General features: G+C 42.7%; 1 protein-coding gene across 4 annotated transcripts in view; it reads right to left on the bottom strand.

Moving 5' to 3' along the window:
- The window catches only part of LOC306920950 (heterogeneous nuclear ribonucleoprotein C-like), an 84,203-nt gene that overhangs the window by 44,048 nt on the left and 12,985 nt on the right, over positions 1 to 27,170 (bottom strand). For all 4 annotated transcript variants that reach the window (XM_079497956.1, XM_079497957.1, XM_079497958.1 and 1 more), the window contains exon 2: positions 24,219 to 24,294. In XM_079497956.1, the coding sequence (XP_079354082.1) occupies positions 24,219 to 24,294 (76 nt within the window). The remainder of the gene's footprint in view (positions 1 to 24,218; positions 24,295 to 27,170) is intronic.

Below are 27,170 nucleotides of genomic sequence, written 5' to 3'. Positions count from 1 at the left end.
TCTTATTGTAGAAAATGCCCTTCTATAGTGATCAGAAATCATGGACAAAAGAAATCTACAAGCTCACAACGCGTCGCGCATAACCACGCGTTGCTTCAGTAAACGATGCATGTTTGTTCTCCGTATTTGTAGACAGTAAATAAAAGGAGCGAACATTACTCTTCAGATCAGATCGCCTAGTATATGGCACGCTACAATATAAAATAATTGTACTGCCATGCGTGTATGGCTGCATGCCTGCTACGATACATTTGTACTGCACCGACCGACACTAACCCCCCCTCCAGCCATTAGCCAGCACCTTTTACTGTCTACAAAGACGGAGAACAAACATGATGATCTACAGGCTCAAACAGGTCACATGCGCGACGCGTTGTGAGCTTGTAGATTTCTTTTGTCCATGAGTTATATGAGCTTGCATGATAATCGCATTCATTGTATTGTATACAATTATGATTTTACATTGTTTAGTGTGTCACCGTGTGATGATGATGATGACGATGATGTCAGATAGCCTACGTCCCCCCCCCGGCCAATAGCCAGTACCATTTCTGCATTGTTTGCTAGCAACTAGCCAACAGCCAGTGGAATGTGGCGACGCGATGGTGCTGGATATTATACCCGCGAGCACTCATTGGTGTCATTCTAACGTCGCCTATTATTTTATCGTGATACTAGCAGCCAGCTCTACAAGCTCAAACAGGTCACATGCGCGACGCGTTGTGAGCTTGTAGATTTCTTTTGTCCATGAGTTATATGAGCTTGCATGATAATCGCATTCATTGTATTGTATACAATCACACCCGTGTGAACTGAGTGGTGTAAGGTCTGTATGACGTAATGAAATCATGTCTGACGTAATGAAATCACACCCGGGTGAACAGGGTGAACATAGCAACCATGCTCATTTTTTCTGCACAAACAAAGCCAGTTGTAGGAATCACACCCGGGTGAACAGGGTGAACATAGCAACCATGCTCATTTTTTCTGCACAAAAAAGCCAGTTGTAGGAGTGGTTTACACCACTCAACAATCATGATTTTACATTGTTTAGTGTGTCACCGTGTGATGATGATGATGATGACGATGATGTCAGATAGCCTACGTCCCCCCCCCGGCCAATAGCCAGTACCATTTCTGCTGTTTGCTAGCAACTAGCCAACAGCCAGTGGAATGTGGCGACGCGATGGTGCTGGATATTATACCTGCGAGCACTCATTGGTGTCATTCTAACGTCGCCTATTATTTTATCGTGATACTAGCAGCCAGCTACAAACACCATGTAATAGTAGCGTGCACTGACAACAGCTAAATGTTTATTTTTGATATATTTAGAACTGACATCAGATGAGGAGGAGGATGATGATGATGATGAAGACGAAGAGTCAAGACTGCGATGGAGTTCTCCGACACTGAACCGGATTCATTCATTTCAGGGGGGCAGTTTTTTTTTTTTAATTATTATTATTTAGCCTACACACACACACACACACCGTCAAGAACAACTGGAATGCAGTGGTTTGGGGACAACTGTTTTGTATGTAGGCCTATTTATTTTCTGTAATATTTATTATAATTTTATTATGTTAGTAGTCGTAAAAAATAAAAGACGCTTTTACAATGAGTTAGACCTGTCATGGCTATTTTGTTCACTATTGTGAGGTTTATTGTATATGACTAAGCGAGTTTCAACTGTGATTTACTCTGTAACGGTAGATGGTAATAACTCAATTTCTTTTTTATAATACAGTATACATTCAAGTCTATATTTTGATACATTTCATGGGCACCAAGTCATATCAAAACAATGTCCTTGGATGTGTTTTTTATCAAAACTGTGTTTCTTCATAATAGGTTTTTGAGATACATGCATGAATAGACAAGGTACTGGTAAGACTATGTAAACATAGTATATATCAAAATGTGCGTTAGAATGTCTAATTTTACCCCAAAAAAGAATTGAGTTTATATGATATTCCAATTCAGAGATATGGGGACTTTTAGCTGGATAGGTCAGATTGATCATGACTGACCATGCTATTTATAGATGGCAAAATATCTACAGTGGTACATGTGAGAAACTTTTTATTTTATTTTAATTGAACTAGACAACTCACCCTTTAAAATGAGATATTGCATGGCTATGTACGCCCAGCAGAAAAAAAGTTATTTAGAAAATAAAACTTCAACCGGGCATAACTTTTTTTGTTGTCCTAGAAACACTACCCAGTGTAAATGCAGGCTCTTTTAAATGGCTTCCAACACAAAAACTAAACATTTTATCAACTCAGTTCATTTTTTTCCTGGAAGCAGACAAGTCAAGCTTTCTCTGAAGGTCTTTCGTTGTCACACATTCACAACAGAGAATTTTCAATAAATCATTCAAAAACGGGATTATGCCATAGAGAAGTCTACCTACTATATAGAAATCCTTGAAACGCTCAAAGAGTTAACTAACTTTATAAGAGCTTAAGAGGTTAAAAGTGCAGCTCCTGCTTCACAGAAGCCAGTGATCCGGCACTGACAACTCCTTCTACTGTTTTATGGAACTAGAAAGAATGCTCCTCAGGGCACAGGTCTCCGCCAGGTCAGGTTTTGTTTAAAGGACCACTTCACCACTTTTCAACTTCTCTTCCTATAATTGGTCCTAACTAATGTTCATGATAAAATACCACCATTTTTTTCTACTCAGTCTGTGTCTCATAGGAAGGCTGTGGGCAGTTCAGAAACCCGTCCACCAGTGACATCATCAATGGTGAATCCAAGCTAATAGAAATGGCAGGCTTTCTTTTCCTGAAAAGTTGCAATGCAAAAGTTGAAGCCATCATTCTCACGATAATACAAATCTAAATATATTTTAAAACAAATCTTGTTTTTTTTTTAAATCTGCCTAATGATGATGTCACTGGTGGACGGGTGTCCGAACTGCCCAAAGCCCTCCTATGAGACACAGACTGAGTAGGAAAAAATGGTGGTGTTTTATCATGAACATTAGTGAGGACCAATTATATGAAGAGATGTTGAAAAGTGGTGAAGTGGTCCTTTAATGACTATAGAGATACTGTGCACCGATTTGCTTGATGTTTTGACAAAATCTTTAGGAGTACTGTAAAAAAAAAAAAAAGTGTTTTGCAAAAAACCTGGTAACACGATAACAGGCCCATGTGGAAAATGTGGGGCAGCAGGTTCAGCTCTGGCATCCAGGGAGTGTGTGTGTGCACAGTTTTGCTGCCATCAAGCCAACAGGGCCGGAGATTAGCTGATCATACACGGAAGGATGCACGCACGCACGCACGCACGCACGCACGCACGCACGCACGCACGCACGCACGCACGCACACACAGACAGGGTGCAAAACATAGTCTCGGCTATTCTGTATTTAAGTCCGACGTCATTTTGTAGTGCTACGTTACGTCCGGGTCCAAGTGGCACCAGCTCCCGTCCGCATCTCATTGTAAATAGAATATCTAAACGCGTGAATCTTTTTACAATGACGTTATTTTTCAGAAAGGAAGCCATTGAGGGTTAAAATCTTAATGCTTCCAAGAAAATATATGATGTGGAGACAATAAAGACTATTATTATCATTATTATTGAAGGTGCTCAGTACAATATTTCGGTGGCATATTTAGAATGTGTGCAGGCTTGAGTATGTTGAATCTAGTTTGCAATTAATGAGGATTTAGTTGACGCAATGAAATAAAATGGCGATAGTATCCAGTGTGGGGCAGACGGCCTGTCACAGCCAGATTTGGGAGAGCAGCAGCTTTGTTGTTGCGAGGAAAGCGGTAAAATTAGACTTTCGTGGTTGTTTTCGTCTCAGATTTAGTCAGACGGAGCGTCACAGTATAACTCTATGGGGACACAAAAGCGACACAAAAGTAGGACCCGGAAGTATCTCTGGAGGGGGCGCTCACGTCACGGCTAAAATACTGAATATGTTTTTGCCTATTTTAGTGATTTGAGCTTTTCTTGTTTTGGTCAAGGTAAATCTTTTAGAAATATAAAAAACTAAAGAAAAGTATAGATCGTCCCAAGAACAACTTAACCCATTCTGGGCGGGAACCCCTTTTGGTGTTTTAACTAAGCATTATGTTATACTTTAGCTATTGAAAAATAGCAGATCTACAAGCTCATAGCGCGCCACCGAGTGGGGCGCTACGAGCTTGTAGGTCTGCTATTTTTTTGAAAAATCATGAAAATGCGGCACAAATCTTTGAATATATATTCTTTCAGAAGACTTTTTTTTTTATTTCGACGTCAGGCCTAAATGGGTGTACAGCATTGTACAGTGTTTTTAACACTTGTACTTCATTTACTTTACACCTGCTCGTTTTGCACTTCAGTTCATCACAGTCTGTGATTACAGTCTCCTAGTCTGTGGGCCTGAGGGATTGTGGATTTTGTGGAGCTTTCTCTACCCCTCCTGCAGCCGTGCAGGTTCACCAGATTGAAGCCGACAGCGACCTTATATGGAGCGCGGCCGACCAACTGCAACACCGAGAACAAACTATGCCCAGTTCGTTCTGGTGAAAGAGAGAGAGAGCCAAATAACAACGCGGAGATAGAGGGGAAAAGCAACACCGACAGTGAGAGGTGGAGGGGGTAGTGTGTGTGTGTGTGTGTGTGTGTGTGTGTGTGTGTGTGTGTGTGTGTGTGTGTGTGTGTGTGTGTGTGTGTGTGTGTGTGTGTGTGGTGGGGGTGTATGTCTGTGTTTGAGCATGTCAGCGTTTGGGAGGCAGCGGGAGACCCTATTCTCTGGCCTAGCTTGAAAACTGTCTGTCAGCACAGAGGGGTAATGGGGTTGAGCAGTGGGAAGAGTGGGAGTTGGGACTTGTGTATTGTGTGCGTGCGTGCGTGCGTGCGTGCGTGCGTGCGTGCGTGCGTGCGTGCGTGCGTGCGTGTATTTGTGTTGTATTTGTGTCTCTGTGCAACCACCAACACGCCCCAGGGCCCGCTACATATCTGTGACCCCATCGGAGCGGTGTGCATGCTCAGGACTACGGGGGGATAATGGAGGGGGGGGGGGGGGGGGGGGGGACAACTCCAAAGGCTTAGTTAACAAGCGCGCGTGTGTGTGTCTGTACGCAACCAGACCCCCCCCCCCCCGACCCAGTTTCAAGGGCGACCATGGGCTGACAGGGCCTTCAAAGATGTCACAACTCATGGATTTGATTGTTTAACAAAGATTGGGAAGTCCAGTGTGATGCGTTGTCATGGAGACCCAGGCTTCCAAACTGGGTTAATTTCGTTGTACTTGTTGCAATGACAATAAAGATCTATCTATCTTGTCATGGAGACTGCAGGCTTCCAAACAGGAAGTCCAGTGTGATGCGTTGTCATGGAGACCGCAGGCTTCCAAACAGGAAGTCCAGTGTGATGCGTTGTCATGGAGACCCAGGCTTCCAAACAGGAAGTCCAGTGTGATGCGTTGTCATGGAGACCCAGGCTTCCAAACAGGAAGTCCAGTGTGATGCGTTGTCATGGAGACCCAGGCTTCCAAACAGGAAGTCCAGTGTGATGCGTTGTCATGGAGACAGCAGGCTTCCAAACAGGAAGTCCAGTGTGATGCGTTGTCATGGAGACAGCAGGCTTCCAAACAGGAAGTCCAGTGTGATGCGTTGTCATGGAGACCGCAGGCTTCCAAACAGGAAGTCCAGTGTGATGCGTTGTCATGGAGACCCAGGCTTCCAAACAGGAAGTCAAGTGTGATGCGTTGTCATGGAGACCCAGGCTTCCAAACAGGAAGTCCAGTGTGATGCGTTGTCATGGAGACCGCAGGCTTCCAAACAGGAAGTCAAGTGTGATGCGTTGTCATGGAGACCGCAGGCTTCCAAACAGGAAGTCAAGTGTGATGCGTTGTCATGGAGACCCAGGCTTCCAAACAGGAAGTCCAGTGTGATGCGTTGTCATGGAGACAGCAGGCTTCCAAACAGGAAGTCAAGTGTGATGCGTTGTCATGGAGACCACAGGCATCCAAACAGGAAGTCAAGTGTGATGCGTTGTCATGGAGACCCAGGCTTCCAAACAGGCAGTGCATGGTGTGAAAAGTACTCACAATTTGTTTTACTTAAGTAAATGTATCAATACTGCAATGTAGAACTACTCCGTTACCAGTGAAAGTCCAGAATTGAAAATGTACTTGAGTAAAAGTTCAAAAGTATTGGTATCAAAATGTACTCTAAGTACCAAAAGTAGAAACGTATACACAATGTGCAGAAGGTCTCATTTCAAGTTTTCAAATGTGTAACACTTTTGAAAACAGCAGATCTACAAGCTCACAATGCGTCGCAATGCGACGCATTGTGAGCTTGTAGATCGGCTATTTTCAAATGGCCGAAATGCACCTATAGGGCTGAAGTGGTTGCTGTAGAGGCCTATGTCTTGTAATAATAATCAAAATCTACAAAGTAAGTCAAGTTTTCAAATAAATGTAGTGGAGTAAAAGTATTGTAAATTGGAAATACTCAAGTAAAGTACAAATACCTAATAATTGTACTTAACCCATTTTGGGCGGGAACCCCTTTTGGTGTTTGCATTATGTTATGCTTTAGCTATTGAAAAATAGCAGATCTACAAGCTCATAGCGCGCCACCGAGTGGCGCGCTACGAGCTTGTAGGTCTGCTATTTTTGAAAACGACTGACATAGAAACATAACTTTTTCAGAAAACTGTCAGGATGTAGAAGATATTTTTAGAATCTGATCTCAGGTCAAAATGGGTTAAGTACAGTACTCAAGTAAATGTACTTAGTTACTTAAGTTTACACCAATGCAAACAGCTCTGTTGCTCACACCGTTCGGCCACCACCACATCTCTCTAGACAGACTGTTGTTGACTCACACACATTTCAAATGCGTCCAAAAGAGGCACTGTTTTTCCTTTTTTTGACGATGGTTTCCCAGAGTGGCCACCACCCAATGACCAATAAGTTGCACAAAGTATAGTGAGATATTAGCCGTTTCCGTCCATAGGACGTCGCCACACGTCCTAGGGGTCCCAATCGACGCATACATCCAACGTCCTCACACGTCCTAGCGCATCCTCAATGATACGGGGCGAGATAAGAATATTCTGAATTTTTTCCTTTTTTTTTATTTGTCAGTTCGCCTTTCGGCTACCGTATGCTACACTCTAGGCAATTGTTAGCTTACCATTGACTTGGCCGTTAGCGCGGCAGAAAGAATGACTCGTCTCTCCTAATCCAGGGCGCTCTCCGTGGTGTTGAACGGATCGATATACTAGCGCTTCATTTCTGCTCCTCATCCGTCTCTCCCGCAAAATATGAACGCTTTTTGGATCATATATCGTATAAACTAAAACGATCGCAATGTAAGCTAGCTATGTAAAGTAAACTTTTTTTAGTGGATTGTTTCCGGGTCATGGGTTTCCGAGTAAAAGCAGCCATGTCTTTCCGGCGCCCCAGAGCTCCTATTTTGAAGGACTTCCGGCACTGATTGTGTTAAAAGATAGAGAAGATATTAAAGTGGTGCAATAAACAACAGAATATGGGTATTCAACTGGATTAGGCAGGGGGGCAAAAAAAAAAAACCCAAACAAAAAACTGTTTGACTGTTTGTTGTGTGCTATAGGCCTATACAGTTGGGTGCCACCGATATTGTCCCTTATCATTTGACCCATTTAGGCCTGACCTCAACATTTTTAAAAATCCTTCTAAATCCTCCAGTTTTCTGAAATAAATATTTTCACGATTTTTCAAAAATAGCAGACCTACAAGCTCGTAGCGCGCCACTCGGTGGCGCGCTATGAGCTTGTAGATCTGCTATTTTTCAATAGCTAAATTATAACAATGTTTAAAAAAAGGGGTTACCGCCCAAAATGGGTTAACTGTCCTTTTGCGCAGATCACGCAAAACTCAGCAAAAAGAAAAGGACAATATCGATGGCCTTCAACTATATGTCCAACAGGACAGTGGCTCTCAGCCTGTGTTTTCATAGCCTCGAAAACCCAGACGTTTTTATTTCCAGGGAGGAAAAAAAAGTCTGGGTCCCAGTCCACTTCAATTCGGCATAGAGTAGCGCAAACATCGCTCACTCTCTGCTGATTTCTGATCGTCTGCACCTTTGTTAAATTGACACACACACGCACGCATGTACACACACACACTCCTCTCTCTCTCTCTGTCGCTCTAAGTAATTAGTCTCATGTCGCGCAGCTGCGCATAGTTTCTCCCGGCGGATCCTGCCGGGAGCTGCCTATACCATAAAAAGCAATAGGTGAGTTCCAGGCTAGTGTTTTCATACTTAAAGAGAAGGGAAAACAAAATCACACTTCACATGTGATGATGTCAACAACATGATGTCCAATCATATGAGGACATACCGTGCACAGACAGACAGACAGACAGACAGACAGACAGACAGACAGGATTTGTTTTTGGGCATTAGCCATTAGTCATTCAGCCCAGGACGTTATTGAGGACGAATGAAACGGGATGAAGATGCGGAACACGGGCAAAATCACTAAAATTTTAACTCATTTAGGCCTGACCTCAAAATTAAAAAAGAATCTTCTAAATCCTCCAGTTTTCTAAAATAAATATTTTCACGATTTTTCAAAAATAGCAGACCTACAAGCTCGTAGCGCGCCACTCGGTGGCGCGCTATGAGCTTGTAGATCTGATATTTTTCAATAGCTAAAGCATAACATAATGCCAACACCAAAAGCGGTTCCCGCCCAACATGGGTTAAGAGCTAATGGATGCAGGAGGAGAATTATTTCTTTGGTGTAATGGTCTGGGCGACATCCACTGAAAACTAAACAGCTACAAATGGATGGAGGAGAGATGGCATGATGTGATGCTGGAACGCACTCCAAACTCATGTGCTCTTTAATGTTGATGTGCTGCCTGCAGCTAAATGGTATTTGAAAGCTAAATTAGGCCTCACTCAGACCTTTACTGCATTGCTGTATGCTTCTTGGATGAATGTTGTGTAGTGTCATGGCCGCCCCAATGCATTTCCAATGGGAGTCACATGGTTTGACACAACATTGTGTTGTATGAGGGGGAGGGGCGCAGTCGAAACACAGCTGAAAGCCATACAACAGCTTGTAGTCCAAAAACCATGTGACTCCCATTGGAAATGCATTGGGGCGGCCATGACACTCACAACATTGACAGCGGCCATGACACTCACAACATTCACAATGCAGTAAAGGTCTGAGTGGGGCCTTATTCTAAAAGTAGTGAGAATTTTAAGTAGAGAGGTATTGTAATAGAAGACAACATTTCTAGCCGTTTTGTTTCTTTGTATAGGCTACTATAAAAAAGGTCTTTACTTTTGCTACCTGAACTACTTTAACACCAACTGATTTTGTTATGAACATCACCATCACAAGTATTCATAATGTTATGTCCTCCAACAGATATAAAAGTGCACAGGATTGTAACTGTTGCCAAGGCAATTCCACCGTCCGGGTGGACTTAAACCCTGTTGTTGTTAGACCATCTGTAAACCATTCCCCCCCCCCTATCAGTAATGTGATCTATTACATTGCATTACCCACACTGAACATCATTTGCTGTTCATATATTCAGAACTGGTAAGGACTAGTCTCTTTAACAAACCGTTATGATTCATGACCTCAGCTGACTAAGTGACACAACATTTATCTGCACAAGCATATTGATAACCATGACACGATGATTGTCCACTAGTGTATCGGAGCCACTGACTGTATGTGCAATATGATATGAGATGCACGCTTGTTCCTGCTCGTCATAGAACCACTGTCCTTACTGTATATATTTCTCTGTAATAAACTTCACAGATATGTGTAATACATCGCTGTGTTGGCATAACATGTTCTCCACGCCTGCGACTCAACGGATCCTCACCCACCACCCCAAGGTTTAGACGGAGACTTCTAGAGGCCTTATAGATGGTCGCCCAAAGATCACAACAACAACCAGTCACACATTATTATTTTTTGTATTATTATAATTTTTATCCCACGATTTTGTAACCCATTTTTCACCCCTGTGTCAATTATCTAATGTGATCCTGGGCTCTACACACCCTCCGCCAACCTAGTCCTCATATATGGGGGACATGGGGAGAGCAACGGACTTGAACTCATGCTTCCTTCATGCCTGAGTGTCCAAGTTGCTCCTTTACACCTGACAGGGGGGAGTTTCCCTGGTTGGACGTAGCGCGTGGAAGGAACATGTTATTCCAACCAGTTCCTTTCCCCTCCATCAGGCGCCCCGGCTGGCCAGGGGGAGGCAGTTTAGAGACCAGGATTGCTGCATGTTTTTTGTGAGGGTCACAAATTTCTTAATGGGAAACCAATTAAGAAATTCACAAAGTCACAGAATCAAAAACATTCCTCCATTCTAAATAGTAGCCTCCATTTCCTTATCGGTTGATTAGCTAATAACAAGCTGTGTTTTAACGGTTATGAAAAACATTCAAAAGAGTCTTCCTGTAACAAAGTACAATCCAATAATTACGTTGGAATATTGAATGTGTTCCAGGGGCCACAAGAAAGCTCGCCATGTTGGATTTGGCCCGCGGGCTGCCAGGTGAATATCACTGAATTAATAGCAGAACACCAGGGCTGCCTTTTCTACCTCCATACAAACTGATGACTGAATTATCGTAATTAAAGATTCAAGGGAAAACCTTCCCAGACCTTGCTTGAACTGTGTTGTCAAATGACATGCACGGGAAAGAAGATGGCTGCTTGAACAGCTACGCTCGAGCACCATTGCCAGTTGCCACCATTTAAAGTCCCTGTCCTATATGTCCATAGGACAGGGATTTATTTTGCTCTCTTTGCGCTCATTTAATAGTCCATAACCTATGAATTATGCATACGAGCCCTTACCCGTTGTGAGATATTGACTGAATTATAGTATGATGATGATGATGATGATAGTATGATGATGTTTGATACTCCAGAATGTACCTATATCCACAGAGAACATCCAAAACACACACCGTGCTCAAAGCAACAAGCGAGACCCAAACAACAAGCAAGAGAGTCCAAGAGCAGGCTACTATATGCAGGGCGCCTCACTCACATGCTCACATACTCCTCCAGCCAAGGCATGGGTTCCCCTGAGGCCTTTCATCAAACGTTTCCATTTAGGCATCTTACAATTCAGACATGCTAGCCTGGCTAGACGCCATTTGAGTCTGGCTTATTAGCCAGGCTGCAGACATGCTGCTGGGTGGATTTTTGATCAGCTTGCTTTATTTGCTCCCGATCCGATTCTGGTCATTTGATTTTGAGCATCTGCCGATACCGATTTTTCCTGATCCGATATTTATATTTTATAGAACACGTTTATGCCATATCACAATAGTACAACATCCCAAATCAGACAATATCCAGTCTAATATCATGATATGGATATAATATTTACACTATAAGGATGTCCCCGATCAAGTTTTTTGGCTCCCGATCCGATCATTTGAAAATGACGCGATCGGCCCCCGATTTCCGATCACCCGATCTTGATCGGGACAACCCTATTTGTACGCATAATTGTTTTCTAAAAAAAATATATATAAAAAAAACAAAAAAAACACATTTTGAAGCACCTCTACAGCATCCAGCTTCACTCCATTTAGTCCACATCTGTAGACCTGAGCTGGATACTGATGAGTGTCCTTCACGTACAGTAACTAAGACACACGTGCACACACACACACACGCACACACGCGCACGCACACACGCGCACGCACACACATGCAGGCACGCACGCACGTGCACACGCATCATATGATCACATTAACCCATTTTGACCTGAGATCAGATTCTAAAAAGCCCCTCTTATCCTATTTTGACCTGAGATCAGATTCTAAAAATGTCTTCTACATCCTGACAGTTTTCTGAAAAAGCTATGTTTCTATGTCAGTCGTTCTTCGATTTTTCAAAAATAGCAGGCCCACAAGCTCATAGCGCGCCACTCGGTGCCGCGCTATGAGCTTGTAGATCTGCTATTTTTCAATAGCTAAAGCATAACATAATGCTAACACCAAAAGGGGTTCCCGCCCGAAATTGGTTAAAGTACGTCTCCTATGGGAGTTCTTTTAATTCCTGTACATTTCCATTCCAGGCAGCAGTGACCTTGGGGATTGAACTTCATCTGTACATTACGTTCTGCTGCCTCTGCCATGAATCTGCCATGATAGTCAGGGAATATTATCAGTATAATCTCTATAATCTGCGGGAATACATTTCTTATACCAAGAATTTTCTTCACCAATGTTTTTGTAAAGGTGTCCACTAACATATCCCACATTGGTTTATATTCAACCACCCTAGGGGATTTTTTGACAGCTGCTGAAAGTTGGGGTACCATCAACAGCTAATATAAGGCAAAATGTTCTAAATTTCATTATGCTTTAAATAGCATGCGACGTGTCAAACTAGGTGGTTTTCATCATTCTGAATCCATTCCAAGCATTAGTTTTGCACGAAAAACACTCCTTGGGCTAAAAACGGCCATAGACACTTGCCCAAATGTGCCCTGTGCCCAAATGTGCTGACCTCATCACATTTGTGATGACGGCTATGGCCTTTTTAAGCCCAAGGAGTGTTTTTCGTGCAAAACTAATGCTTGGAATGGATTCAGAATCATGAAAACCCCCTAGTTTGACCCCTAGTTTGGCCATAGACCCCCTAGTGTGGCCATAGCCACTTGCCCAAATATGCCCAAATGTGCTGACTTCATCACATTTGTGATGACGGCTATGGCCATTTTTAGCCCAAGGACTGTTTTTCGTGCAAAACTAATGCTTGGAATGGATTCAGAATGATGAAAAACCCCTAGTTTGACATGTCACATGCTACTTAAGGCATAATGAATTTTAGAAAATTTTGCCTCATAATGGTTGTATGGTACCCCAACTTTCAGCAGCTGTCAAAGATTCCCCTAGGGTGGTTAAATATAAACCAATGTGGGATATGTTAGTAGACACCTTTACAAACACATTGGTGAAGAGAATTCTTGGTAAGAAATGTATTCCCAGGCCTGGGCCATGGCTCAGTGGTCCAGGCACCTTGGCTGGTAATCCAGTCTGGCAGTGTGCCGCGGGCTCGACTCCCGATCGCGACGGCCTTTACTGCATGTCATCCCCCCATCTCTCTCCCCATTTCCTGTCAGCCTACTGTCTGTCCTTCCATAAAATATATAAAATAAAGGCGAAAGCCACAAAAAAAAACGAAATGTATTCCCAGATTGTATTAATATCCCCTGACTATGAAGGTAATTTGTGTTGAACATGCTCAGTCTCTGCGTCTCCCTGGTATCATGTGTCATTTTCTCTTGATCAGTAGACCTACCAGCAAGTGTAAAAACAGTCATTACGACAGCATCAACGCCCACCAAAATAAATTTTAGTCCACTAAATCAACTGTAGATTTAGTCGACTAAAACTAGACTAACACTAAAACATCCCAGGTGACTAAAATGTGACTGAAACTAAATGAAAACTATTGAAGAAGACTATGACTAAAACTAAAATCAAAATGTAGCTGCCTAAAACAACACTGATATTATGACATGCGGATTAGGTGAAACTATAAAGTTCCTGTGGTCAGATGAACACATAGTAGATTATATACTTGAAGACAGAGATGGATGAAAGGTAGCGCCACATGTTGCCCCCGTGCAGTTCACAGCTTCGGCCAATGCAGTCTAGAGATTGACTCAGCAAAATGTCAGTGCTGTCCATCACAGCTAAACCACCACGCAAGTACTCCTGTCGAGCTTTTGTTTCATTCATTTTGATTGGCAGCTTTACACTATTTGCTTTATCTACATAATATAAAACATAAAAGGAGCCGTCTTCTTCAAATAGTCCACCGTGGATGAGTGATGGACGATGCATTAAGCCATTTTGGGCGGGAACCCCTTTTGGTGTTTTAACTAAGCATTATGTTATACTTTAGCTTTTGAAAAATAGCAGATCTACAAGCTCATAGCGCGCCACCGAGTGGCGCGCTACGAGCTTGTAGGTCTGCTATTTTTCAAAAGTCGTGAAAATGTGGCGCAAATCTTTGAATATATATTTCAGAGCGAACATTTTTAACTAAAATATTTGCTTCTGGGGAGGTCCCTGGAACTACATATTTTCAGATGGGGGTCTGTGGCCAATAGAGATAATTCTGGGGGTCCTTGACATGAAAAAGGTTGAGCACAACTGACACAGAAACATGGATTTTTCAGATTTCTTTTTTGAATTTTGAAGCCTTTTTTTTATCAACCTCAGTCCAAAATGGGTTAAAGTGGCAGCAGACAACCCTTCTTCATATTAATGTATGTCCACGCACACAGACATAGACACGCACGCACGCACGCACACTGACCCCGTTATAGCCAGCCCTCTGTTATTTTACCGTATAGGCATACAGTAATAAAGTGACTAAATGACTCACTATATAACTTCAAATACTTTTAGAAAAATATCAGGCCAATATAGCACAGTTTACGGACAGAGCCGAGAGGCCTGCAGGGTGGATTAATTACAGCCAGCAGCAGCAGCTCCTGCCAAAACCTTTCAGCTTTGCATTTAAAATACATTCTAATGGGACAGTTTGAGGTCGCAGAAGAGGTCCTTCCTGGTAAAAGCAGAGATGTGCCGATATATCCCCGATATCCTCCATGCTCCTTCCTGAGAGGCACACGGACGGACGGACGGATGGAGGCGATCGTTGTGAGTCAGTCCTCACCGTACCACTGTGTGAGTGGGACATGTCAGTCCTCTAATATGGCTAAATAATAATTAGAAGGAGTCCGTTTCCATCTCTGAAATTTTCGAATTAGCCTTTCTTGGCCTGATGTTTAGGCCTGACGTCGAAATAAAAAAAATAAGTCTTTTGAAAGAATATATTCAAAGATTTGTGCCTCATTTTCACAATATTTCAAAAATAGCAGCAGCTATTTTTCAATAGCTAAAGTATAACATAATGCTTAGTTAAAACACCAAAACGGGTTCCCGTCCAGAATGGGTTAACCCATTTAGACCCGAGGACGATTCTACAAATGCCTTTCTAAGTCAGTGGTTCTCAAACTATTTCATGTCAAGGACCCCCAGAATGATATGTATTTGGCCACCGACCCCCATCTGAAAATATGTTGTTCCAGGGGACCACCCCCCCCCCCCCCAGAAGCATAGATTTGAGTTAAAAACGTTTGCTCTGAAAGAATATATATTCAAAGATTTGCGCCACATTTTCACGGTTTTTCGAAAATAGCAGACCTACAAGCTATAAGCTTGTAGATCTGCTATTTTTCAACAGCTAAAGCATACATGGGCAACTGGCGGCCCGCGGGCCACATGCGGCCCCCACCTTCACTTAATGTGGCCCTCAGATTAATTTCGAAATACTGATATGTTATTGATTTCAGCTGTTACAATTCCAAACATGCAAACATGACCCGCTTTAATTACTTAGTCTAAATTAGTAGCTTGCTGAGTAGTATTACAAATAATGTTATTGTCTTTTTTATGACCAATATAATTGTATTTAGTTCAAATTACTTTTCAGGATCCCAATTAAAAATAGCAAAAGATTATTCAGGATTTCAATTCATTCATAGCAAAAATAGCTGATCTGCAAGTTCAAAATGCGACGCGTTTTGAACTTGTAGATCGGCTATTTTTGCTACGACCTGCATGCAATGTGGCCCTCTGGAGTGAGTATGGAAATATAATGGCCCTCTCCATCGTCAAAGTTGCCCACCCCTGAGCTAAAGCATAACATAATGCTTAAAACACCAAAAGGGGTTCCCGCCCAGAATGGGTGGCACAGCACAGGGCTTCCTGAAGGCTCTTATTCTTTTCACCGAGAATAGCCGATCTAAAAGCTTGACTATACACACAATGTGCAACGAAGTATAAATCAGGATTTACTCCACCAATGGTCGAAGGAGTCACACACAAGCATGAGCACAAACACTAAGATTGCCACATATTTTGTGCACATATTTTAAGATTTAACCCATTTTGACCTGAGATCAGATTCTAAAAATGTCTTCTACATCCTGACAGTTTTCTGAAAAAGCTATGTTTCTATGTCAGTCGTTCTTCAATTTTTCAAAAATAGCAGACCTACAAGCTCGTAGCGCGCCACTCGGTGGCGCGCTACGAGCTTGTAGATCTGCTATTTTTCAATAGCTAAAGCATAACATAATGCTAACACCAAAAGGGGTTCCCGCCCAAAATGGACCCTCAAATATATATATATTTGTTTTACAGAGAATCAAATGTTTTATGGTCGTGATTCACCAGGAGCCTGGATGGCTTTGTTCCAGGCTTAAAATTATTGAAATATTTTCGGGAAATCTCCACAGGAAACTTCTATTTTTATATGTGGCACCAGAAAATGGCTGTCACTTATTCCTGTGCCAATCGAGGAAATGTTAACCTGCAGCCACAAGGAATAATTGTCCATTTTACAATTATACTGTAGCTATATCATTGAGCATATCCATACTTTATCCACAACTGTCTGATAGATACAGTAGATACCTTTATTATCGCGCGGGAGGAAATTAGAGTTGTCCCGATACCATTTTTTTCAGACCGAGTACAAGTAGGCTACTTCATTTTTAGTACTCGCCGATAGAGTACCGATACGAGTACTTTTTATTTTTGTTGAGTAACCACTTATTTTACCCCCCTTTTCTCCAATTTAATTTAATTTAATTTAATTGCAGTAATTGTCATGCCTACACTTGTCAGTTGTCATTTATACTTGTAGATTGGCTGTTTTTGGCGATTTTCTGCAGTGTTGTTTTGGTACCGGGTACGAGTACTTGAGGGTGGTATCGGCCCCAGAGTACCCGTTACCAGTATCGGTATCGGAAAACAACTCTAGAGTAAATCACTGCTTGGTAAAGCATCAGTCTTGGCCAAGCGGGCAGACTGCAGATCATGGCTATAGTGGCTTAACCATTTAGACCTGACGTCGAAAAGTTTTTCAATAGCTAAAGTATAGCATACTGCTTAGTTAAAACACCAAAAGGGGTTCCCGCCCAGAATGGGTTAATGTGGGGGAATAAAGTTAACAGTGGAGAATGATCCACCGTATATCTTACAAAAAAACAACTCTGGCAAATGATTCCAGTTAATTGAATCCAAATCAATAGGCCTACCTTGAACATCTTTCATTTATTTATTATTGCGCTAACCCTGAAAACCCCATAATCTCTGTGACGGCCGGCTCCCTGCTGCATCATGTGTAGTTTCTATTTATTTCACCTTGATGTTTCACTTTAGGTTATGTGGTTATGAGTTCAGTCGTGTAATTGCTTTGCTCTTCTAAATGTGTGCTCACGCCCCTTTAACCGTTTCCGCCCGTAGGACGGCTCCACACGTCCTAGGGAACCCAATCGACGCGTACAAAGGACGTGTGTACACGTCCTAGCGCGTCCTCAATGATATCAGGCGAGAGAAGAATATTCAGAATTTTATTTTTGACTGAGACTCTCAGGCACCCGTCGCTTCGCTCTGCCTTCATATTAGCTTACCGTTCGATTAGCTGTTAGCGCGGCAGAAAGAATGCCTTGTCTCTCCTAATCCAGGGCGCTCTCCGTGGTTTTGTTTCCGATGGATATACTACGCGTTTCATTTCTGACGTCGACATGCCTCTCGTTCAAAATATGAATGCTTTGGAGCTTCTAGCGATATAATAGACTCGAGAAACACAATATTTCTCCGGTTTTCTTCCGGATTGTTTCAGAGTAAAGCGGCCATGTCTTTCCTGCACCCCAGAGCTCCTATTTTGAAGGCATCCCGGCACCGATTGTGTTAAAAAGCCTGCTGAAAGGTAGATCCTTGATTTTTGCATCTCACCCACATGCACTCCTTCCAACATTGTGTGTTAAAACTGTTAATACCTGACACAGACAGACCTTCACTACACAATCCACTCATCCATACACGCATTACACTACTGACTTTACTGATTCACAGCTTGTTTATTTGGTTCTGATAATTTAATAAACATCTAAATGACTTTTTAACCCATTTAGACCCGAGGACGATTCTAAAAAAAAATTATTATGTCTTCTAACAGTTTTCTGAAAACCCTATGTTTCTATGTCAGTGGTGCTCAACCTTTTTCATGTCAAGGACAAATTAAGCAATATTACACGAGAGGGTGTGGTTTAACGTGATTATTGCCACGACAGTGATGCAGTAAGGAACGAGACGAAGTCGAGTTCCACAAGCATCACTGAAGTGGCAATAATCACGTTAAACCACACCCTCAAGTGTAATATTGCAATTATACAACAGTTACCCTTAAAACTAAGAAAAAATATTTTTTTAATGACAGATGTAGTCACTACGACCACAAATGTCCCAAGAAACTAGCTAGCCTAGCCATCGAGTTTGCTAGCGCTCTGGGAAAACAGAGCAGCTGAATTCTTTGTTTTGATTAGGTGGTGAATGGTGCTGGTTTGATCCACGGCTAGAATCCATTTCAACCAATCAGATTGCTTCCTCGAAACGACCTGTTGTATAATTATGTAATTGGCCGCCGACCCCCATCTGAAAATATGTAGTTCCAGGGACCCCCCAGAAGCAAAGATTTGACTTAAAAACGTCGCTCTGAAAGAATATATATTCGAAGATTTGTGCCACATTTTCACAATTTTTCAAAAATAGCGGATCTACAAGCTATGAGCTTGTAGATCTGCTATTTTTCAATAGCATAATGTAATGTTAAACTGCATGCGTCTCCCCTGTTTTTTGCCATGTCCCCATGGCACTCCTAGGCCAGGGGCATAACATCAGTCTTTATTAATAGCCATTCTCTCTTCCAGTCAGTCAGAATGATTGATACAAAGGAAGGAGTCAACGAGCATGTGAACTGTTAGTGACTGACCAGCACTGGCCGCTGCATCAGCTGATGCAAATGTTTGAATCTAATGTCTCACTTAGTTACTTCTCACTAGTAACCTGCTCACCTATACTGTATCTGATCATTTCCACTTGTGCATGCACGAAAATGGTTTGCTTCCGTATCGACTCTAGACTGGATATCCAAACCTACAACGCAAATTGATCCCGTCTAGTTTAAATACACTTCAGGTAATTTAGACCTTGACTGTATAGTTACATGAGAGCATTGCATTTCAAGGACCTTGGTTTTTCGTGACAGATCCACCCACAGTAGCTATACAACATGTGGGGGGGAAAGAAAATGAGTTGAGTTGAGTACTATCGGTATGCAACTTGAACGCCATTAATCGGAGTCGGACCACAATGGAAACAAGCCCTTGGGGCTTTTTGTGTTATCCTTTTTAGCATCATTGTACTTTTTGGTAACCATTAACCTATTTAGGCCTGACGTCGAAAAAAAAAAAAAACATCGCTCTGAAAGAATATATATATTAAGATTTGTGCCGCATTTTTACGACTTTTCAAAAATAGCAGACCTACAAGCTCATAGCGCGCCACTCGGTGGCGCGCTATGAGCTTGTAGATCTGCTATTTTTCAATAGCTAAAGCATAACATAATGCTAACACCAAAAGGGGTTCCCGCCCAAAATGGGTAATAAATAGAGGTGTGCTGAAATATCGATATGGCGATATATATCGATACGTCCTCCCACGATAAATAATCGATATTGACTATTCAAATATCGATAAAAAAAAAAAACTCTATTAATTTAGTGTTTGAGTGGTGCAACCACTATAGACAGCTATGTGTGTGTCCCTCCTTGTGTCCAAGCACGAAAATAGCATTTATTCAGTTCGAAGTATTTTGTAGTTGCAGATATCGTGATATATCGTTGATGAAATTTCATACAATATATTGATATATCGCAAATATCGCAATATATTGAATATCGTGATATTATCGTTATCGAGGGCCTAATATCGCAATATATATCGTATCGTGAGGTACCCATATCGTCCCACCCCTAGTAATAAAGTATTCAATCAAATCAAACTGAGTTGACGGTGCGGACACTGCAGTGCTCGGTGCAGGGCATTGGCACTCACTCGTTTTTACGCCTCACTCTAGTGCGCCTCACAAACTGCTGTCGTTGTGCCCGGCCTCGTTGTCTATATTGGCATCACATCGGATCCTATAAATGTGGTCCTGATGAAACGGCAGCCTCCTCCTGTACAGCCCCGCCTTGTTACCGAGTTGTTAAATGGAGCAGAACGTAATGGTCAACGTAATGACCAGAACACAAGCTGGACATTTTGTTTTTGACACGACGGCGAACACAAGCACAGACCAGAGAGACAGAGAATGAACACAACCACAGACCAGAGAGACAGAGAATGAACACAACCACAGACCAGAGAGACAGAGAATGAACACAACCACAGACCAGAGAGACAGAGAATGAACACAACCACAGACCAGAGACATGAGAATGAACACAACCACAGACCAGAGAGACAGAGAATGAACACAACCACAGACCAGAGAGACAGAGAATGAACACAACCACAGACCAGAGAGACAGAGAATGAACACAACCACAGACCAGAGACATGAGAATGAACACAACCACAGACCAGAGAGACAGAGAATGAACACAACCACAGACCAGAGACATGAGAATGAACACAACCACAGAACAGAGACATGAGAATGAACACAACCACAGACCAGAGACATGAGAATGAACAAAACCACAGACCAGAGAGACAGAGAATGAACACAACCACAGACCAGTAGACAGAGAATGAACACAACCACAGACCAGAGACAGAGAATGAACACAACCACAGACCAGAGAGACAGAGAATGAACACAACCACAGACCAGAGACAGAGAATGAACACAACCACAGACCAGTAGACAGAGAATGAACACAACCACAGACAAGAGAATGAACACAACGACAGACGAGAGAGACAGAGAATGAACACAACCACAGACCAGAGAGACAGAGAATGAACACAACCACAGACCAGAGAGACAGAGAATGAACACAACCACAGACCAGAGAGACAGAGAATGAACACAACCACAGACCAGAGAGACAGAGAATGAACACAACCACAGACCAGAGAGACAGAGAACGAACACAACCACAGACCAGAGAGACAGAGAATGAACACAACCACAGACCAGAGAGACAGAGAATGAACACAACCACAGACCAGAGAGACAGAGAACGAACACAACCACAGACCAGAGAGACAGAGAATGAACACAACCACAGACCAGTAGACAGAGAATGAACACAACCACAGACCAGAGACAGATAATGAACACAACCACAGACCAGAGAGACAGAGAATGAACACAGACAGACCAGAGAATGAACACAACCACAGACCAGTAGACAGAGAATTAACACAACCACAGACCAGAGAGACAGAGAATGAACACAACCACAGACCAGAGAGACAGAGAATGAACACAGACACAGACCAGAGCATGAACACAACCACAGACCAGAGACAGAATGAACACAACCACAGACCAGAGACAGAGAACGAGTACTTGCAGGTTTGCCACAGTTTCCCAGATCTCTGGCCACGAAGACATTGTAGCGAGCTATAGGCAACAGATGGAGTTATGCCAGAATAAAAGTAAACATCACACTGTGCAACGCAGCCAACATTCCCTTATACCTCTTCATTAAAAGTGAGAGCGAAAATGAGGTTCTGTAGGATAATGAAAAAGAGGGTGCTCTACTGCACAAAACAATTAATATTCATTATGCTTTGCGGGTCAATTGTTTACACTTGCAGGGTTAAATTAACACGGGAACAGTCAGGAGGTGTGCAGCTGTTTCTCCTGATTAGCTCCTACTGTACAGCTAGCCATGATGACATTTTAACACACACACACGCGAGTGCACCCATACATACATGTGCACACAAATACACATGCATGCACAAATAGTTTCTCATTTTAACACACACACACACACACACACACACACACACACACACACACACACACACACACACACACACACACACACACACACACACACACACACACACACACACACACACACACACACACACACACACACACACACACACACACACACACACAGTGTGGGCCACCTGAGCTTCTCTAAATCAGGCCACAGAGTGCAGTGAGTGTTTGTATCGGTGCACTGGAGCACAGGGAGAGCAAGGCCTCAGCGATGTATGGCAGCATCTGGACCGTGAGTATACTTCCCTGTCCCTGATGCCACAGCTGGGCCTCACAGGCCTACAGGGGACCTGTGACACAGTCTGTGACAGGAAACACAGACCGAAAAACGGCGACAAAACCCTTATGTTGTCAGGGTCACACTGGAACAACACACCCAGGGGGAGACACGCTGTTTTGACATTAACATGAGTGAGTGCATTCAATTCTTTTTTCACGTATACGGGAATGACAGTAGAAAGAAAGAAAGAAAGAAAGGAGTTTTTTTCTATGTCATAACTGACCAGATGTGTCTGTACGGGTTGGATCAATGCACAATAAGAAGACCAAAAAGGCCTAAAGGGGCAAGTGTTTGAGTGTTTTATCCATGTCTGTACCCTGTGTATGCGAGTTGATTGTGTGTTAGTGTGCGTGCGTGCGTGCGTGCCTATAAGCTATATGAAAGCATTTAAGAGAAGAACATTTCAACTATGGCTACAAGGGTGGATATTTGATCTACTTTGACAGATTTAGCTACCAACTCATGTAAACCATGCAAACTGCTAGCCTAGCCACTCTGCTCTACGAGACTCTGTCTGATCAGCACAGCTGGTTTTTAGATTTTGATTAGGGCGTGCTGTCATGCTCGTTTGAACACGGGTAAGACACACACACACACACACACACACACACACACACACACACACACACACACACACACACACACACACACACACACACACACACACACACACACACACACACACACACACACACACACACACACACACACACACACACACACACACACACACACACACACACACACACACACACACACACACACACACACACCAACAGCCGTCAGATTGTCGAAGCATCATCAGAATAATCTTGAATAATGCCCTGCACCTGAATAATAATGTCCTTTAAGCATATATAATGCAGTAGACAGCGGCTGCTATATATGCTCACACACCTTACATAACTTTATCTTTACAACGGTTCATTCATTCATACATTGGGAGGTGAGGCGGCGAACAGTCGACGCCACGCCGTCCTCACTACCCACATTCACACACCAATGGTGGCGAGCTCACACCGACCGACTCATTGGAGGCAGTGCAGGGTTCAGTGTCTTGCCCAAGGACACTTCCACATGTGGACAGGAGAGGAGGAGCCGGGATTCGAACCGCCGACCCAGGGATCATTGGACGACCTGCTCTACCTCCTGAGCCACAGTCGCCCTTGTAGGCTATATAGTCTATATAATCTCAGGTACTACTGTATGTGTAAATATATTTTGTGGAAAAGGTTAAGAGATTCAGTTGTACAGTTTGTAGCAAAGCTTGTAAAATAAACTGCTAAGAGAACTTTCGGTTGTACCGTTTGTGGCAAAAGCTTGTAAATATCTGAGACCCACACAGAAGAAAACCCTTTACCTGTACTTTTTGTAGTACAGGTCTGTTCTTCCCTTTCTTTGCTTTTCTTGGAACCTTTCTTGTGAACTACTGTACGCACAGAAACCAATTCATCCACTTGTTTTTAACCTGTAAAACTGTGATGTGACAAAGGCGTTGATTTGTGATTCTGTAGAGAGAACCTATAGCATTTCAACCAATCAAATAATATGCAATCATATACACTACTACACCCACAGACAGATTAAAACATTGGCCGATAGTGACAGTTATTCTTGGCAAAATTCAATAGTAGTTCACACACACACACACACACACACACACACACACACACACACACACACACACACACACACACACACACACACACACACACACACACACACACACACACACACACACACACACACACACACACACACACAGCAGGGACAAAGCTAACAACAAATAATGCTGCACTGATTGAAATACTGAGTTAGCGTGAATAATGGAGCACACTGACTGCACACGATAATCTCTGACTGGGGGATGCAATATGTACCCATGTCTGTGCTTCCATGTGTGTACATGTGTAGTGTACTGGATTGTATGTGCGTGTGTGTGTGTGTGTGTGTGTGTGTGTGTGTACTCACCCATAGGAGGTGCTGCTGTGAGTGTGTGTGTGTGTGTGTGTGTGTGTGTCTCTACTCACCCATAGGAGGTGCTGCTGGCTCTCTTGCTTGCTGTCCTGGACCGGCTGGGCTTCAACTCTCCACTCATGCTCAGGTCTGGAAGGAACAGCAGAATGTTGAGAACTAAAGGGTCCATTTGGTTACATGTGTACGCTGAGAGTTAAGTTAACACTGAGTTAAATTAACACAGAGAGTTAAATTAACACAGAGAGTTAAATTAACACCGAGCTAAATTAACACTGAGAGTTAAATTAACACAGAGTTAAATTAACACCGAGAGTTAAATTAACACCGAGTTAAATTAACACTGAGTTAAATTAACACCGAGAGTTAAATTAACACCGAGAGTTAAATTAACACTGAGTTAAATTAACACTGAGTTAAATTAACACCGAGAGTTAAATTAACACCGAGAGTTAAATTAACATAGTTAAATTAACACCGAGAGTTAAATTAACACAGAGTTAAATTAACACTGAGTTAAATTAACACCGAGAGTTAAATTAACACTGAGTTAAATTAACACAGAGTTAAATTAACACAGAGTTAACACTGAGAGTTAAATTAACACTGAGAGTTAAATTAACACAGTTAAATTAACACAGAGTTAAATTAACACTGAGAGTTAAATTAACAGAGTTAAATTAACACTGAGAGTTAAATTAACACTGAGAGTTAAATTAACACAGTTAAATTAACACAGAGTTAAATTAACACTGAGAGTTAAATTAACAGAGTTAAATTAACACTGAGAGTTAAATTAACACTGAGAGTTAAATTAACACAGTTAAATTAACACAGAGTTAAATTAACACAGACTAATTTTTACTGTGCACTGTTCATTTCGGAACAACACAGCACCCATAACATATCACACTATACATTTAAGGTGTTTCTGCCTGTTAAGGTGACCTCTGCCTAATCAAACCCTCTGAGCACCAGCTGCGCGGCTGCGCCCCGCTTGATTTACTGCTGTTTCCAACATGACAGCCATGTAAACACACACACAAGACTAGTGACACACAATGTCATTTACAGCTAAACATTGCTCTCAAAAATGTTTTTGAAAACATTTGAGCGAGAAATAGACGAAGCAGTACCCGAAAATGGATTCGATTTGATCAACTCACTTCCTTGTTTTCCGACAGTGCTGCAGCCCTGCAGCTGGCCAGACGCAGCCAGCGCGAACTTATGGAATACTTGTTTTGTTGCGTTTTGGGTCAATGTATTCATTTATGTTAGGTAGCCATGTAATAAGCCTAGTAATAGCCAGATATTATCCCTTACATAATAAATGGGAGAGCCAACACTTTGTCTTTAGTCAGTTTGTGCTTAAATTGGAGAGAGAGACGCCAAAAATCTTCTGACATTCGGTTCCATGCATCCCACTAAGACTAATACAACTTCTCTTTTTCTACATTTCAACTGACAACATAGCCACCCTGGCTTACACACACACTCACGCATGCATGCATGGAGTCCAGACGCACGCGCGCACACACACACACAGGTATCATCTTGATGACATGCCAAACTCTCACTGCTGTGTATTACTGTATTCACGAGAAGAGAAGAGAAGAGAAGAGAAGAGAAGAGAAGGGTGGACATTCTGACATGGACAGATGGGAGGTGAATGGAGTGTGACCAAGCCAGCTGTACACACACTTGTGAGTGTTGAATAGCTGGCAGCTACAATTGATTAAATATGGGTATGAATGTGTGCAAGCAACAGTGTGCAAAATATTCTTTCTTACGACAGCCATCAATGTGAGCATCTGGTGTGTGCGTGTGCGTGCGTGTGTATGCATGCATAGCATGCATACCTTTCTCTCCCATGGCACAAACCAATGCAGTGGGGTGACAAAGTTTGTGTGTCCATTAGAAGGGATTATTGGGCCCTAGTTTTCAACTAACCACCACCTGGAAGACCCATCTATCTATCCATCTATCCATCCATCCATCCATCCATCCATCCATCCATTTGCCTTAGAGGCCATGCCCTGTTTAACCGTAATTGTCGCTATGTTCTCGCACACCACATGTCCAACTACAGAATTTTGACCCAAAAATGTGCCTGTTGTCCTTCTGACCGTCTACTTTTAATTGCTCTCTATACATTTGAATTCGCGCTTTGGGCCATATTTTGGCTCAGTAGCGAACCACTCTGACATCATGCATATTCTCGCCCCGGAATGGCGTCACGCTTTTTTTTTTTTTTTTACTTTACCCACAATTTTGTAACCCATTTTTCACCTGTGTCAATTATCTAATGTGATCCTGGGCTCTACACACCCTCCGCCAACCTAGTCCCCATATATGGGGGACATGGGGAGAGCAACGGACTTGAACTCATGCTTCCTTCATGCCTGAGTGTCCAAGTTGCTCCTTTATACCCGACCCGAGGGGGGAGTTTCCCTGGTTGGACGTAGCGCGTGGAAGGAACACGTTATTCAAACCAGTTCCTTTCCCCTCCATCAGGCGCCCCGGCTGGCCAGGGGGAGTCAGTTTAGAGACCAGGATTCACGCATGTGAAGGCGTCACGCATATTGTCGCCCGGACGCCGTTAGCGAGAGCACGCGAGCGCAAAGCTCTACATGCCGGGAAACATGGTGTTTCCCGGCATGTAGACGATCGACAATAAATAGGAGAAAAATGCATGAATATGTAACTGAAATCAATGTGAAATTAATCTGACAGATCGCTAATTATAAATATTGTTTCTGGAGTCCTTATTGCTACAACATTGTGATTCATAATGGAGCCTACTGTATTTTTCTATTTTACCCCCAGCCGTAATTGCCCTACAGTAAGACACCTGAGGGCGAGAAGGGCGAGGTCGCATGCACGCATCCGCCTGGGTGAGCGTTAGTGCTTTGTTATGGGGGGTAAGATCTTAATTTTTGGGCCTGTTGAGAACTCTAGTTTTTGCCGGCTGCCGGGCACGGCTGCACTAATAGCCTAACTTTGGGGCA

The sequence above is a fragment of the Electrona antarctica genome (assembly GCF_951216825.1).
Source record: "Electrona antarctica genome assembly, chromosome: 3".
Taxonomy (NCBI): domain Eukaryota; kingdom Metazoa; phylum Chordata; class Actinopteri; order Myctophiformes; family Myctophidae; genus Electrona; species Electrona antarctica.
This window is presented reverse-complemented; position numbering and strand designations above follow the sequence as displayed.